Raw genomic sequence first — 16982 nt, forward strand, 5'->3', positions numbered from 1 at the left:
GTACTAGCCTACCCAGCTCCTTGTAGTCCTTTGTAGGGATACCTTTAGTGGGTTCAGGGGGGCCTTGTGTTTGGGTTTTAGTTTCTCCAGGGGAAAGTGGAAAATTTACCCACCCTGAGTTGGGGATATCTCATAAGTTTGGGGTGGGATCCTCTCTGTTTCTGAGTGGCTGGCTATGCTAGACCAGAGTAAAAGGGAGTGTTATCCTACTAAGCCCTGATTGTTGTCCTGGCCTCCCCAATTCCTTGTAGAAGCTTACATCCCACCCCAGATCTTCTATAATGGCAAGGTGGACTACTTTGACCTGCAACGCCTTGGGGGCCTCCTGTCACATCTTCGAAAGACCCTCAAAGGTACGTGCGGTTTCTTGCTCAGTGAACAATCCCACTTAGCCTGGTAGGGCTCTGCTGTGGGTGCTGACCTCCCCTATTCCCACCAGAGGGCGCCTGAGTCTCTCCACACACTCAGGGAGCTGCTGATCTGTCATGCCCCTGATCTTGGTTCTGGTACCCACTCCACTGGAAGGTTGGCAGTGCACTAACGAAGCAGAGGAGAGGTGTACTGATAGGACCATGGGATTTGGGCAAGGTAGGGCTGTTCAGGTGCTACCTGAGCTGCCTTCAGGGATGGGCACAGATTGCTCCAGTGCTGAGGGCTGAGGTGTAGGGTACACAGGGCGAAGAGTTAGAAACAGCTCAGTGTAGCCAGGAAACAAAAAGCAGCTGGTGTGCTTGGGAATAAAATGTGAAGTAGGGATGGTGGGAAATGAGACAAATGTGAGGGCCTTGGGTGCAAAGCAGGTGTGGACCCATTCCAGGAGCAGCTTTGGAAGGCCTGGACAAGGCATGGAGTAAGATTGGGGGCTTTGTTATAAGAATCTCCCTCTGCCTGCCATGGTATGGAGGACAGAGTGTGGGAATTGAGAAAGATGTCAGGGAGGTTAATTGCCCAGGCAGTGGAGGAAGAGGAAAAAGGCATAAGTGAAAGGAAAAAGTAAATGGTGATCCCAGTTCTGCCAGAGTTTGGGTCACTAGGGAACTATCATGGAAAAGGACTGCAGGATGACAAGTTTTGTGTTAGAGATGCTCAAGGAGCAAGGCATGGGTTGGTTCTGTTAGCTGTTGGCATAGAGATGAGGAGGAGCCTGGGATGAGGAGGCTTGGCACCCTGGGAAGTATGCAATGTAGGGCAGAGGCATAAGCAGCCTGGGACCTACTTTTTTTTTTTTTTTTTTTTTTTTTTGGTACTGAACCCAGTGTGCTTAACCACTGAGCCACAACCCCAGTCCTTTTTATATTTTATTTAGAGACAGGGTCTCACTGAGTTGCTTAGGGCTTTGCTGAGATGCTGAGACTGGCTTTGAACTCAAGATCCTCCTGCCTCAGCCTCCTAAGCCACTGAGATTACAGGATTGCACCACCATATCCAGCGGGACCTACTTTTGTTTATGGGACAGTCAGTGTAGGAGAGGCCCTGGAGAGCATGATATCACAGGAAACACATGGGGACCAACAGGAGGGTGTGATGGGGAGTGCCTCCTGCCACTGATTACTGTGAGATGAGGAGCCCTTGGGGTGCAGAGAAGCCTGGGTTTCTCTTGGAAAAGGGCAGGCATAATAGGACCCTGCAAGGCCTCCTTCCCAGCTTGCCAGTGTTTTCACTATCCTGGACTGTTCTGCCTGTGGCCCCTCATCTTACCCATGGCCTGAGAACCCTCCTGTCCTGACATTCCTTCCAGATGACCTTGCTTCCAAAGCCAACATTGTGATTGACCCACTGGAACTCCAGGCAGCCACTATGGATGACCTGGACGAGGATGATGAGGCAACCCCAGCTGGGACCCAGGTGTGGCAGTAGGGGGCTTTTGCTTTATCATCTATGTGGGGATGTCATACCAGGCTGCTTCTCCGCCATGTAGGAAAGGGTCTTCTTACCAGGCAGGTTCCGTTGCTATGGGTGGAGGCATGAACTTTTCATTCCCATTCACTACCCCCAAGAATCAAGGAAGCTGTAAGTGGGCCTTGGTCCGGAGGAGCTGAGTAGCCTCTGGCCTCCTCTCTCTACCACAGCGCCCCATGCAGGCCCTGGCCATTGGGGGAGCACTGCCCTTGCCCCGGCCTGGCTGGCTCAGTTCTCCAACTCTGGGCCGAGCCAACCGCTTCCTCAGCACAGCAGCTGTGAGCCTCATGACCCCACGGCGGCCTCTGAGCACCTTGGAGAAAGTGAAGGTCCGCACGCTGAGTGTGGAGCAGAGGACCCGTGAGGACAGTAGGTGTTGCGTGGGGCCTGAGGGATCTTTCTGTTGTGTACAACTCCCCACCTTGGGCAAAGCCAAAATATATCCCCATCCCCCACTCTGCCCTATAGTCTGGCAGCAACCTAAGGGCACAGGAAGAACAGTCTGAAGGCAAGAAATCAATGCTACAGAAATAGGTCCTGCCACTGTGAGGCCTTGCCCTGCACCTCATTTCCCTTTTATATTGTTACCCCTGCGGGTCCCTCCTTGGGTAAGGAAAGGGGAGAGAGGATCATCTCTCCTGCTATGAGGCCCATCCAGGCTGCACAGGCTTAGGAGAAAACCAGGATGCCCCTGTCCTGACTCTGCCCTCCTCTGACTCCCTAGTTGAGGGCAGCCACTGGAATGAGGGCCTGCTGCTAGGACGGCCCCCTGAGGAACCTGAGCAGCCCCTCACCGAGAACTCACTGCTGGAAGTTCTAGATGGTGCCGTCATGATGTATAATCTCAGCGTCCACCAGCAGCTAGGCAAGGTCTTGCACTGTTGGTCTATGCTTGTTGGGTGCAGGGTATTCTGCATGGCGTGGTCGGATATGTATGTGCACATATGTCCATGTGCCAGCAGGGGTGCCTATTGCAAGACTGTGCACGTGAGCACATGGCACAGCAAGACTGATTTATGCCTTGCCTCTGCTGCTTAAGGCTGACTTAGTTTCCTTTTGTGGGAGACTGACCCAGGCCTAAGGTTGGGAAGTTTATTGTACTGGAGTCTAAGCTGAGTCTGAATAAGCCTGACTAAGGTACCCAATAGTCACCCTGGACATGTTCAATGTTCTAGATGGTTGGTGTATCTGATGATGTCAATGAATATGCGATGGCTCTGAGGGACACGGAGGACAAACTTCGACGGTGCCCTAGGCAGGTAAGGCCTAGGCAGGCAGGCAGGTCTTGGGATGGCAGGTAGTTGCACATGGGCAGCTTGCTTACTTGGGGTTCTCAGGGCAGCCCACGGAGAAAATTTGGTTCTGGGGCTGCCCATTCAGTTTTTATTCCACCCCTGCCCTGACCATACCAGGGCAATGAGAGAGGCTGGCAGCAGGGATGGCCATAACCTGAGCTCTATCAACCAGCTGCAGCCTGGTGCCAAGGTGCCCCTGCTCCACCCCTTTCCCCCCCCACCATCCATTAAGTGCTGACATTCACTATGCTCCTCATCAATTATGGATCTACCCTGAGTGCTTCCTTGGCCACTTGCAGAGTCAGCAGGAAGCAGGCCTGGCTTCCCCCACTCTCAGAGTCCCTCTGCTTGCCTAGCCTGGGTTGGGCTTCCCTGGCAGACCTCCCTACCCCCACTGTTAATAGAGCCCTGGGCCTGATCAGCTGCTTAAGCTGCAGTTTTGGCATTGAGTCCCTGCGGTGTTCCAACCAGGGCCTTACAGACCCCCAGCTGGGCCTTAATTCCTCATCCTGAGGGGACAACCATGTCCTTGTTCTGGACTTGCTTAGGGTCACCAGCCAGTCAGTGGCAGAGGAGAGTTTTGAAAGTTAAATCCAACCCCTTACCTACTCCTGGCACTAGGAGGCTATGTCCTGATGGTCTTCCTTTCTTCTTGGGTGGCAGAGGAAGGATATCCTTGCAGAGTTGACCAAGAGCCAGAAAGTTTTCTCAGAAAAGCTGGACCACCTGAGCCGCCGTCTTGCTTGGGTCCATGCTACCGTCTATTCCCAGGTGAGTAGGCATGGCCTTAGCTAGCAACTGACTTCTTTCCAACCTCACTATCTGGCTATGGGTTGGGCAAGGTTATGCCAGACCCTTCATGCTCTCTGCCTTTTTGGGCCCTGGGACACGTGAGTCCCTTTAGAATCCCTCCTCCCACCCCATGCCATTTCCCCTGTGCCTCTCATGCCCCGAGGGACCATTTCTGACCCCCAAAATGTTCATGAATCCTTTTGGGAGACAAGTTCTGTCTCTACATGCCTTTCTTTTTTCCTTGTCCTTCCTCAGTCCTGGACAATGCCTTCTGTCCTAGCACATTAGGGCTCTGTGGCCCTCCCTGAGCCTTCCCTTCTTCACTTGTCATCCACAAGGCTGCTGGCCTGCTCATTTTCCTTCACTTGCTTATTCATTTGATAACATAAATCCAAATGCTAGAGTATGCCAGATGCCATCTTTGACGATGAGTACACACAGCAACTAATCAGAAATATGAGCCTCTGCTCTTCCAGATACTGGACCTGGTGGGTTACTTAAAGGGACTCTGCACTCCTACTGGGACTGAAGTTTGACTCCAGCCCCAATCCCAATCCTTCCCATTTGTTTCTTCTCGAATCTGTATTTTCCCTCCCACCAGTAGGATATGTGTGTGCACATGTGTCCACATGCCAGGCTGTCCCCTAGGCGTGACCCTACTCAAGAACTAGGCAATCAAGGCTTCTGGTGTCCCCATCTCCACTGTGCCATCTGTGCTTTGGTATTTCTCCTAGTGGCATCTTCCCCAAATCTAAACCACTTCCACCTCTTGTTCCTTCCTCTTATTGCGGAAGGTAACGTTTGTCTTCAGCCCCATGAAGGTGATCAGGTCAGGGAAACTTCCTTTTTTTCCCCACCACTAGGATTTCATACCTGCCTACTTCCCTAGGCAATATGGCCATCCCGTCCCACACTGTCTTCTCAGGACACTTTCTTTCTTTTTCTTTTCTTTTTTTTTTTTTTAGTTGTAGATGGACACAATATCTTTATTTTTATTTATTTATTTCTATGTGGTGCTGAGGATCGAACCTAGGGCTTCACGTGTGCAAGGCAATCAGTCTACAACTGAGCCACAACCCCAGCCCCTCAGGACATTTTCTTTCTTCCCTCTCCACCAACATTGTTTTTATAACTGTAGTAAAATATACATGACATAAAACTTATCTTTAGCTGGGCACAGTGGTACATACCTGTAGTCCCACCTAACCTTCTGGATAGGTAGATTGCTTGAGTCCACAAGTTAGAGACCAGCCTGAGAAATGTAGTGAGACCCCACCTGAAAAAAATTTATAAAATTTATAATCTTTTTTCCTTTTCAGTGCTGGGGGTGGAACCTGGGGCCTTGTTACTGCTGGGCAAGCTCTCTACTACTGAGCCACACCTCAGCCCACATCTTTTTTTTTTAATATTTATTTTTTAGTTTTAGGTGGACATAATATCTTTATTTTATTTTTATGTGGTGTTGAGGATCGAACCCAACGCATGTCAGGCGAGCGTGCTACCGCTTGAGCCACATCCCCAGCCCCATCATCCCATATCTTGAAGTTATTTTTTTTAATATTTAATTTTTACTTGTAGTTGGACACAATACCTTTATTTTATTTATTTATTTTTATGTGGTGCTGAGGATCAAACCCAGGGCCTCGAATGTGCTAGGCAAGCGCTCTACTGCTGAGCTACAACCCCACCCCTTAATTTATTTTTAATTGTTAAGTATACTCACATTGTTGTACCAATCTTCAGAACTCTTTTCATCTTGCAAAACTGACACACCTATTAAATAGTAACTCCCCATACCTCTTTCCTCTCAGCCCTAGCAATCACCATTCTACTTTTTATCTCTGAATTTGATTACTCTTAAGTATCACATAGGAGTAGAATCATACAGTATTTGTCTTTTTGCAGCTGGCTTATTTTACTTAGCCTAATGTTTTCAAGGTTCATCCATATTGTAGCTGGTGTTAGAATTTCCTTCCTTTTTTAAGACAGAATGGTATTCCATTGTATGTATATATCACATTTTGTTTATCCATTCATATTTAATCATAGACTCTTAAGTTGCTTCCACAGTTTAGCTATTATGAATAATGCTGCTGTGAAAATTGGTATACAAATACCCCTTCAAAAACCTGTTTCCAGTTATCTTGGGTATATACCCAGAAGTAGAATTGTTGGGTTATACGGTAAGTCTATTTTTATTTTTATGAGGAGCTGTCATGCTCTTTTCCATAGAAGCTGCGCCATTTTACATCCCCACTGACAGTACACAAGGGTTCCAATTTTGCCTCTTGCCCACGAACACTTTTTTTTCATGGTAGCTCTACTAATGAGTGTGAGGTAGTAACTCATTCTAATTTGGATTTGCATCTCTCTAATGACTGGTGATGATGAATACTTTTTCATGTGCATAATGTACATCTACATTATCTTCCAAGGAGATTTATCTGTTCTTGTCCTTTGCTCATTTTAAAAAAAATTATTTATTAGTTAGTTAGTTAGTTTTAGGTGAACATAATATCTTTATTTTTATGTGGTGTTGAGAATCGAACCTAGTGCCTCATGCATGCTAGGTGAACGTGCTACCACTTGAGCCACATCCCCAATCCCTTTGCTCATTTTTGATTTTTTGTTATTGTTGAGTTGTAGACTTTCTGTATATTCTTTTATCTTTTTTTTTTGTTTTTGTATTGGAAATTGAACCCAGGTTTACTTAATCACTGAGCCATATCCTCAGCCCTTTTTTTTCCCCCTATGTTTTATTTTGAGACAAGGTCTTGCTAAGTGTAGTAGGGCCTCACTAAGTTGCTGAGGTTGGTCTCGAACCTGTGATCCTCCTGCCCCAGCCTCCAAGTCATAGGTATGTTCCACTATGCCTGACTCTGTATGTTCTTGTTATTGACCCCTTACCACATATATAGTTCACAAGTATTTCTTCCCATTCTATCGGTTGCCTTTTCACTCTATTGATTGTATCTTTTGATACAGATGTTTAATTTTTACATAATCCAGTTTATCTATTTTTTTTCTGTTTGTTGCCCGTGCCTTTGGTATCATATCCAAGAAATCTTTGCCAAATACAATACCATGAAGCTCTTTCTCTGTGTTTTCTTTTAAGAGTTTTGTGGGTTTGAGTCTTATGTTTACATTTTTTATCCATTTGGGTTAATTTTATGGTATAAAACAAGTGTTCAGTTTTATTCTTTTGCATGTGACTATCCAGTATTCCTAGTGCCATTGGTTGAAAAGACTGGCCTTTTCCCATTAAATGGTCTTGGCACTCTTGTTAAAAATCAGTTGAGGGTTTATTTCTGGACTCCCTGTTCCATTCCATTGATCTATGCCAGCACCACACTGGTTTGATTACCATGGTTTTGCCATACATTTTGAAATCAGAAAGTATGAGACCTCCACAACTTTGTTCTTTTTCTTGAGTATTTTGGCTACTCAAGGTCCTTGAAATTCCATAATAGTAGGGATTTTAATAGGAATTGCATTGAATTGGTAGATTCCTTTGGGCAGTGTTGACATCTTAACATATTTAGCTAATAGTTCATGAACACAGGATGTTTTTCCACTTATTTGGAATTTTTTTTTTTTTTTTTTTTGGTGGTATCAGAGATTGAATCCAGGGTGCTTAACCACTGAGCCACATCCCCTCTTTTGTATTTTATTTAGGGACAGGGTCTCACTAAGTTGCCCAGGATGGCCTCCACCTTGTGATCTTCCCACCTCAGCCTCGTTGCTGGGATTACAGATGTGTGCCACCACACCTGGCAGAATCTTTAATTTCTTTCAGCAGCAACATTTTATAGTTTTCGTAGAACTTCAAGTCTTTTGCCTTCTTCAAGTTGTTTATTCCTGTTTTTATAAATGGAATTGTTTTCTTGGTTTCCTTTGTTCTTTGTTAATAAGGAAACAATTGATTTTTGTGTGTTGACTTTGCATCCTGCAACTTTTCAGAATTTGTTTATTAATTCTTTTTTTTTTTTTTTTGGTACCAAGGTTGAACTCAGGGATACTCAACCACTGAGCCACACTCCCAGCCCTTTTCTCATATTTTTATTTAGAGACAGGGTCTCACTGAGTTGCTAAGTGCCTCGCTGTTGCTGAGGCTGGCTTTGAACTCACAATCCTCCTGACTCAGCCTCCCGAGCCACTCGGATTACAGGTGTACACCACCGCACCTGGCTCTTGTTTATTAATTCTACCAGGTGTATGTATGTGTAAAATCATTAGGATTTTATACATGTAAAATAATTTTACCACTTTCTTTTCAATTTGTATGCCTTTTATTTCTTTTCTTGCCTAATTTATTCTGGCTAAGTTTACAGTACTTTGTTGAATAGAAGTGACAAAAGTGGCAACCCTGTCTTTTTCTTGGTCTTAGAGAGGGATTGATGCCAGGCTCACTATTGAGTGTGCTGGCAGATGAAGGCTTTTCATGCAGAGTCTTTATTATGTTGAGCTGCCTTCTTTACCTTTGCATCTTTAGACTCATTCATCTGTAATTTTGAGAAGTTCCTTTTGTTATTAAAGGAAAGTGTGTGAAGTCTTTTCCTTGGTCCTGTACCTATCTTCAATCCCCTCTCTTTTTTCTCTTAGTCACCTTATCTTCCCCCACCTCTTAGCGCAGCAGAGGCTCTTTGACTCCTCTGATATAGTCCTGCCAAGTTCTCCCCCAACCTTGCTGGCAATTTCTTTCTCCATTGATTAGACCCTTAGGTATATTATTGCCATGGTCATCCTCTCCTCAGATTCCATCTTCCCTGGCCATCTGTGGTAGCAAGATGCCTACTGCCCTGAGTGGGCCCAGACGCATACCTCTGACTCCTTGATTTTATCTCCTTGGGTTGTTGGGTTTTGGAGCACCTCAGAGAGCTGGTATCAAGTGCAGATACTGTAGTTCCACTCTAAGAGGTGTATTTGCTATGGTCTGAGCTGGGGCTGGGGGCCTCATTCTGGCCTATGTCCCTTCCTATGATCCTAACACAGACTTATGGGAGCCACATTGTAGGGAACATTGCCCTCAGCAGGTTTCATCTCTTTTCTGTGGCCACTCTTCCACTAGCAATTATGTTGCTCCCCACTTTTTCTCCTTTGATCTCCAGACCAAAATTTACTTGCCTCTTTACATAATTTCTTTCGGGACACCACCAGGTGCCTCATGTTCCTTTTCTCCTAAACCACACTCCCCTATGCTCGGCACCAGACCTGCTTCTCCTCTAGTACTTTTGACCTCCATGGAGGCTCTACTACCACCAGATGTGTGGGTCCCATTCTTGGTGTGACATGTCCTTTGCTTCCGTATTTTATTAGTCCATTCCCCTTGTCATGCAGTCATTTTCTCTACCATTTTGGACCTGGGCAAGACTGGTATCCTCATTAAGCTGTCCCCACTTGTCCCTGCAGCCCCTTTGTGCACTGGGCAGTGCTTCAACTCAGACTTGGTCATATCATCCTCTAGCAAACCAGAATTCCTGTCAGGGTCATAGTGCTGCACTCTCCAGTTTGGATGCTTTCCTCTTGCCTACTGACGACTTGATCACCCCTGCTTGAGCCACTGCTCACATTTCTGCAGTCCAGCTCTCAGTTCTGATGTCATTGTCCTAATGAGGCATTACCAATTCCCAGACCAGATAATGTATCCAGGACCCTTCCAGTAAAAAACCTAACACCCTGTGTGCCTCCTGCAGGAGAAAATGCTAGACATTTACTGGCTACTGCGTGTCTGCCTACGGACCATTGAGCATGGTGATCGCACAGGTTCTCTCTTTGCCTTCATGCCTGAGTTCTACCTGAGTGTGGCCATCAACAGCTACAGTGCTCTCAAGAATTATTTTGGTCCTGTGCACAGCATGGAGGAGCTCCCAGGTGATGGGACCATTCAGGCTGGGAGGGGATAGAAAGGGGCCTTTAGTGTGACTCTCAGGAGCCCTGATCTGAGCCATATGTGGCCTTGCAGCATACATCCACAGGACAGAGGGAAGGTTGGTTCTATCCCATGGTCCTCCCTGTATCAAGTTCACATTTACACTCTGCCTTGGAACCTGCTTCTCCCTGCTACTGGAGGGAAAATAGATGGTGCAGTGGGACCCCTGGTTTCTTCTTCCTGATGCTATTGAGCAGCCTTGTGGCCCCTCACCCAAGCACCCTGACACTAGTCACAGTATGTGGCAGTGGGTCAAGGGCAGACTATCTTTGTAAATTATAGCAGGAGGTGGGGCCCTGCTAAAGCCACAGAGGTTCCTGTGCTTCTCCAAGATACTAATTCTAGGCTGGGCCTGGCATTTGGTTTCTGGATCAGGCTGTGTGAGCTGCCAGGCCCCAACCCTGCCCTTCCCAGGCCTTGGTGCAGGCTTTGTCTTCAAAGACACAATTGTGAGTGTCCAGTGACTTTGATTGCTGAGTCAATATATGTGTGTGTTAAGATGAGTTTGAGTCCAGATTAGGCCCTCCCCCCACAGTGAGTCTGTGCCTTACCTTCCCCAACTGCTAGTTTGAGTGCTCTACCCAATGTCCCCAGGTGCCAACCCAGGTCCAGATTGGCTTTTGGAGCTAGCTCTGGAGCCTACTACCCAAGCCCACCCACTCTGCCAAGGGACATGTCTGTCCCTGGAGCCCCTGCTCCCAGCCAGTGGTTTTCTCTGCCCACCCTTGCAGGCTATGAAGAGACCCTGACTCGCCTGGCTGCCATCCTTGCCAAACACTTTGCTGACACACGCATAGTAGGCACTGGTGAGGTGCCCTGCAAAGGGCCCAGGGAGGTGGGGATGGGATGGCACCTCTGGTGGGCTGTTTTCTGTGTATATTGTGGCATGGGGATAGGGCTTATGCTGGGCACCTGCTAAGGCATGGCCTGTTGTGGCAGACATTCGAGACTCACTGATGCAGGCCCTGGCCAGCTACGTGTGCTACCCACACTCTCTGCGGGCTGTGGAAAGAATCCCTGAGGATCAGTGAGTAGGGGGTTGGGGAATCACACCCTGTCCTGCACAGCACTTTGCCCTGCCTCACCATGTGTCTGCCACCCCTCACCCTTACAGGCGTATCGCCATGGTGAGGAATCTCCTGGCACCCTATGAGCAGCGGCCCTGGGCCCAGACCAACTGGATCCTAGTGCGGCTCTGGAGGGTAAGCATGACCTTAGGGGGGCTGCTGAGGCTGCCTTTGGGGGGAAGGTAGCTCTTTCCCACTGACCTCAGCTGGCCCCACCCCCAGGGCTGTGGGTTCGGGTACCGCTATACACGGCTGCCACACCTGCTGAAAACCAAGCCAGAGGATGCCAATTTGCCCAGCCTCCAGAGTAAGTATCCAGGTTGGGCATATTCTGCCTGGCAGCCTCCTGAGCAAAAAAGCTTGGATTGCCCATTGCTCTTGGATTCTTTCAGACTCTTCTGCTCCTACCAGCCCCTCTTTTGGACTTGTGTTGGCTCCAAACTCCATTTGTCCCTTGGGGCTTGCATTTTTCCTGCTTCTTCCCAGTTTAAGGATGCTCTGGGACTACTCCCTCTCACTCCACAGTTCCATTTGTACTCTTTGGGCCTGTTGCTTTGCAAGTGTCACAGTGAAAAGGTGCCATTTTTACCCAGGCTGCTGGAGTAGAGACTCTGTCCCTTGCCCTCTATGCCAGCTCCTTGACCTCCAGGCTTTTCACAGCACTGTGTGCTTCTGCTCCTTCTTTGGTATCTGCTGGTGCCAGACAAAGGGCTTAGTTTAGGCCTTGCATCCCTGAGGCAAGATATGCATAGACTGGAGATTGGCCAGAGCCCCAAGGGATGATCATGGGGCTTCCTGGAGTAAGAGGCATTTGGTTGGGAGCAGAGCCTATGTGTGGTCTCTCTCCTGTGTCCTGCAGTCTCTTGAGCTAGAGGACCTTCATTAGACCTGGCCCAAGGCCTTAGTCTGACCAGCCTGTACCCACTGTTCTCACCATGCCTGTTTCCCATTGCAGCCTGTGCTTTGGTCTGAAAAAATGACCTCTGAGAGGCTGAATGCCTTAGGCAAAGTCACACAGCAAGTCCTTGCCAAATATCTCAGACCTGCCTCTAGGGCAGAACTGAGCTGCAAGTGGAGAATAGCAAGGAGGCCAGATCTGTTCTGTGGCTGAAGGAACTATTGATTTGCATCTAGAGGAGTGGTGAGATATGCTGAGACAGCTGCAGCTGAGAGCTCTAGTTACCACTGTCAGCCCAGACTTGGCACCCACCACTTCAGACACATGTCAAGGCGAGGCCAAGGGCAGCAGAGGAAAGTAGAGGACAGCAGGGCACAGAGTAGATTCTTGGAGAATCTGGCCTCAATGCTAGTGGGGAAAAGTCTAAGTTGCTGTATGTCTGGCCCTGTCTGATGGGCATGTGACTCAAAACTTGCTGGGGTCAGGCGGCAGCTGTATAACTGCCCTAGGCCTAGGGTGGATGATGTGATATGGGGCTGGACACACCTGCAGCCTTTGGTTTGCCCCAGAGAGGGAGGGGACAGTTGAGCTCTAATCCTCAGGTAGTTCTGTACCATGACCTGCATGTTTCCCAGGAGCCGTCTTTCTGTTCTTATACCAGTGGGTGAGGACAAAGGTAAACAGTCAGGAATGCTGTCCTGAAGTCCTTGATAATGTGCCTTCCCATCCGCTTGCAGAACCCTGCCCCTCTACCCTGCTGCAGCAGCACATGGCAGACCTGCTGCGGCAGGGTTCTGATGTGGCACCCAGCTTCCTCAACAGTGTCCTCAACCAACTCAACTGGGCTTTCTCTGAGTTCATCGGCATGATCCAGGAGGTAGGCCATGGTGGGACCCTGTGGGCCAGGGTGGTAAAGGGACCAAGGTGTGGACCTGGGTTGTAGCCAGGCCTCTGACTGCTGCTTGCCTACCTGTTGGCTGCACAGATTCAGCAGGCTGCTGAACGCCTGGAACGAAACTTTGTGGACAGTAGACAGCTCAAGGTATGTGCCACCTGCTTTGACCTCTCAGTCAGCCTGCTGCGTGTCTTGGAAATGACCATCACACTAGTGCCTGAGATATTCCTTGACTGGGCCCGGCCTACCTCTGAGATGCTGCTGCGACGTCTTGCACAGGTGTGTCCATCTAGGGCAAGGAGGGTAGGATCCTGGGGATACCCCACTGGTGAGCTTGTCCATGTACAAAAGGCTCCTGCCCCCACAGCTGCTGAATCAGGTGCTGAACCGTGTGACAGCTGAGAGGAACTTGTTTGACCGTGTGGTCACCCTACGACTACCTGGTAAGAACCTAGATGCCCTGCACCCCTACACAATAGGCCTTGAGTCCTCTGCCAGTAGCATGATGCCCGATGATTCTCTATTCTGCACCATGACAGCCAGGCTCAGCACCCCCAACCCAGCTTGGCCCTTCTGTAGAGTAGACAGAGAGAAGGGTTGATGGCATCAGCCAGGCCTGGAGCCTCTGCCACAGGAGCATGAAGGAGGTTCATTTTCTTCCTTCCCTCCCCTTAGGCCTAGAAAGTGTGGACCACTACCCTATCCTTGTGGCAGTGACAGGCATCCTGGTACAGCTCCTGGTGCGTGGTCAAGCCTCAGAGTAAGTTTTTGAGACTCCCATGGGAGCTGGGCAGGACCTCCCTGTACCCCAGTTTCCTTATCTTATAAATGGGCCTCACTATCAGGTTTTAAGGTAGAGGGAAGGTGGTGAGATGTAAACTGCTTAAGTAGGTGACAGTGGCAGCTGCTCTGGGTTGAAGAATCAAGGACCCAAGCAGGACAAAGTGCCCTGGCTTGTGGCCATTCCTCAGGTAGCAGTGGGGGTATAGGGCAGACCATCCTTTGATGGCCAGGACAACACTGCTAGATCAAGAGCCAAGCACATTACAATGCTGCCTGTCAGTGAAGGCCTCAATGAGCATGGATTACCTTTATTACAAAATTCCATTAACAGCAGGGTCCAAGACAGCCATGGGGACTCGTAGCTCAGCCCCCACACCTGAGGGGCTCCTAGAACCCCTTCCCTGCCTCTCTGCCATGGGAGTGGTGAGGTGCATATGAAGCCAGGGCACCGCCTCAAACCATTAGGCTGAGAACAGTGCCAGCCATTAAAAGGCTCCTGCCCTCAGGGACATCAAGTTCCATCTGGGCCCTCTCAGCTTGGCCTTGCTTGCCAGGCTTTTTACTGCTGTGCTGTGAGCCCATGGAATGAACTTTGCCTTGAAATGACTGCTGGAGAAAGCAGGGCCACTGTGGCTGGGGCTCAAGCCAGGTCCCCAGGGGTTCTCCTTCCTAATGCCTGCCCACCAGACTGTGCATGCAGTTGTGAAGCTTTCAGAAGGTTGGCTGCTGGTAGTTGGGGGAGTGCTGTGTCATCAGAGGGAGGATGTTTCTTCCTTTCTCCAGGAACACGGGCTGGAGTTGAGCTCTCCATCATTTCCCCTGTGAGACCCCTGCCCCAGGTATGGGAAGGGGAAGGTGGTGTGCTTTGACTGTTCTGTATCACTCCTTCATATCTGCTTCAGCCAGTGAAGGGGTTCCTAGGGCTCTAATGTAAGAGCTTTTCCAGATGGACTTGGTCCCCCATCCTTAAGGGACATTGGGACAGTAGGAGGTCCCAGGAAAGGCAGACACTAGCAGGTTCTGCTGGGGTCTGGGCCCTTGGGGACCCGTGCTAGGCAGAGCAGGAGGAAATTAAGAGACTCTGATTCTTCTATGAATAGGACCATTGTGGTTCAGGTAGGAACCACAAAGGAAGCTGTCGGACCAGGTACAATGCTTCCCACTAACACCTGGCAGTTCTCTGTATGGTAGCAGGGAGCAGAGCAAGCAGCAGGAGGGTCATGGCCTGAGTGGAGGGCACTGGGCAGCCTAGGTCATCATGAGACCTTCTGAGCCTGTGGAGCTAGCAGATTCAGAGCCAGCCATGAACCGTAGGCCCATGGTATTGCTCAGATCGAAGTCCTCAGCTACAGCCAGCTGCACACGCCCGTTGAGTCCTCTCCTGCCAGGCTCCAGGAAGACCACATGCTTGTGGACACTGGCCTTGCGGCTGGGTGCATCTGGTGGCGTGGCACTGAGCACTGAGGATTGTGCACTCAGCTCCTGGAGTGAACTGGGTGCCCGGGTCCAGCGGTGACTTCGACAGGCTTGGTGACAGCACCGGAAGCAACCGTGGCAGGGTGGTGCAAACAAGTACAGCAGCACCAGTACCAGGCCCACTGCGCAGCCCAGTAGTGTGGTGAAGCCTGTGTTGAAAGCCTCAGGCTCCAGGTGTGGGAAGTGCACACTCACATTGTACTCAAGTGTCTGGTTGTGGTGCAGGCGGGGCCCAGTGGCCAGGCACACGAAGACACCAGCATGCTGCTCCTGCACTTTGCCTATAGCTAAGCTGCCATCCGCCAGCACTGCAATGCTGCCATCTCGGGATCCTGGTGCTACAAGCAGTTCGTGCTTAGGTGAAACCCAGGCAATGTGCACAGCTGGGGCGCTGGTGTTGCAGTAAAGCCTCAGGGACCGACCCACCTGTGCGTGCAGCTGCTCTTCAGGCTGCTCTAGGCTGGTAGCTGGGGCAGCTGAGCAGTTCTCAAAGACACGGCTGTGCTCAAAGAAGCGCACGCGGGATGTGGGTACCTTAAAGGCCAGGCACGTGTACTCACGTGCAAAGTCTCGCACCGCACTTAGGCCCCGCTGGTGCCAGCGCTGCAGCAGGTGGTAGAGTCGGCAGTTGCAGGGCAACGGGTTATTATGCAAGTAGAGACCATTCTTGAGGAAGACTGGCAGTGCGGCCAGCTCAGGGACAGAGAGACGTCCCAGCCGGTTGGAGGAGAGGTCCAGGGTGCGCAGGTGGATCGCACCCAGACCATGCAAGTGGTTGAAAGAGAAGGTCATGAGTTCGTTGCAGCCCAGATAGAGGTGGCTGAGTGCACTCAGGCTGTGGAAGGCATGCTCATCCAAGTGTGCCAGGCGGTTATTGAACAGAAACAGCATCTCCAGTGCCTCAAGTCCATCAAGGTCGTGGGGGCCAAGTGCCCGCAATGCATTAGATGATAGGTCAAGGAGTTTTAGGCCACTGGCATTATTGAAGACTCCGTGACCCAATGCATCCAGTTCATTGTGGCCTAGGCGCAGGGCGCGCAGCCGGGAGAGGGGTGCCAGCCAACCCGGGCGCAGGCGCTGGAGTGCGTTGTGGCTCAGGTCGAGTTCAGCAGCAGCTGCAGGTAACGTGGCTGGCACGTCCTGCAACCCCAGGCCTGCGCAGATCAGCAGATCAGCAGCACAGACACATTTGCTGGGGCAGTTGTGGGGCACAGCGGGCAGAAAGCCCTCAGGGTCTCGGGTGCCTAACGTGGCGACCGGCAGCATGCACAGCAGGGCACCCAGCAGCCCTAGCCAGGCCATGGCGGCAACCATCAAGAATGAGGGCAGCCTTGTGCGGGTCACAAATCCAGGACTCACCCACTCTTGTTCTGGCCCAACAAGCGTGGTGCCGGATGGTCCACGGCCGAGGAGGCACAATGCTGGCTTCACTCAGCTCAGGTGGACGCTGCAGTCAGCTCTGTCTCCCCTTGCTTTCTCCCAGGGCTTTCCTGGTCGACTTCTAAATAGTCGCTTAGAGAAGCCGGCCCAGGGGGCGGGGCATCGGGTTTCTATTGGCTCCCGCTGCAAGGGGCGGGGAAATCACATCCCCTGCCGCTTAAGAACCCCTATGGCCACCAGGGGGGGTACGAATTCACTTCCAATACCCAGCCTTCCCTTAGCCAACAAACCAGAAGAGGAAAAGGGGCAGCCAGGGGAGAATGGTAAACTGCTCCTAATGTTCTTTATTTGAAGGATCATTGTATCATGGGGCAGGTGGACTTTAGGTGTTTTATGGTAGCCCACAAAACTGGTACCTGGGCTGCATGTGATTTCACTGAGACCCCCCCCAGGACTTAGAAGGTTGCAGCTGGGAGGTGGAAATAAAGGCATTAATGCAATTAGGTTTGGACGGTCACACAACCCCAGGAGTCCCCCAGTGTTCTGATTACACTATATACCCTTCCCT

At 50.1% G+C, this 16982-nt stretch overlaps 2 protein-coding genes across 3 annotated transcripts in view; one reads left to right on the forward strand and one right to left on the reverse strand.

Annotated features, from left to right (window-relative positions):
- Window positions 1-16982, forward strand: part of Rnf123 (ring finger protein 123) — a 28683-nt gene that overhangs the window by 10722 nt on the left and 979 nt on the right. For both annotated transcript variants that reach the window (XM_026383754.2, XM_026383755.2), the window contains 15 exons: window positions 252-353; window positions 1739-1845; window positions 2070-2268; window positions 2624-2769; window positions 3075-3158; window positions 3858-3965; window positions 9680-9857; window positions 10647-10721; window positions 10855-10942; window positions 11030-11117; window positions 11205-11289; window positions 12618-12757; window positions 12866-13054; window positions 13143-13218; window positions 13451-13535. In XM_026383754.2, coding sequence (XP_026239539.1) covers window positions 252-353; window positions 1739-1845; window positions 2070-2268; window positions 2624-2769; window positions 3075-3158; window positions 3858-3965; window positions 9680-9857; window positions 10647-10721; window positions 10855-10942; window positions 11030-11117; window positions 11205-11289; window positions 12618-12757; window positions 12866-13054; window positions 13143-13218; window positions 13451-13535 — 1750 coding nt within the window. The remainder of the gene's footprint in view (window positions 1-251; window positions 354-1738; window positions 1846-2069; window positions 2269-2623; window positions 2770-3074; window positions 3159-3857; window positions 3966-9679; window positions 9858-10646; window positions 10722-10854; window positions 10943-11029; window positions 11118-11204; window positions 11290-12617; window positions 12758-12865; window positions 13055-13142; window positions 13219-13450; window positions 13536-16982) is intronic.
- Amigo3 (adhesion molecule with Ig like domain 3) lies at window positions 13566-16979 on the reverse strand. The gene has a single exon (XM_026383756.2). It carries the CDS (start codon window positions 16346-16348, stop codon window positions 14807-14809), a length of 1542 nt encoding a protein of 513 aa, XP_026239541.2. The 5' UTR covers window positions 16349-16979; the 3' UTR covers window positions 13566-14806.

Source organism: Urocitellus parryii, chromosome 2 (genome assembly GCF_045843805.1).
Source record: "Urocitellus parryii isolate mUroPar1 chromosome 2, mUroPar1.hap1, whole genome shotgun sequence".
NCBI classification, from domain to species: Eukaryota; Metazoa; Chordata; class Mammalia; order Rodentia; family Sciuridae; genus Urocitellus; species Urocitellus parryii.

What these genes read in the sequence shown, in the direction of transcription:
- Amigo3 (XM_026383756.2), bottom strand. Translation starts at nt 16,348, where the DNA reads ATGGTTGCCGCCATGGCCTGGCTAGGGCTGCTGGGTGCCCTGCTGTGC.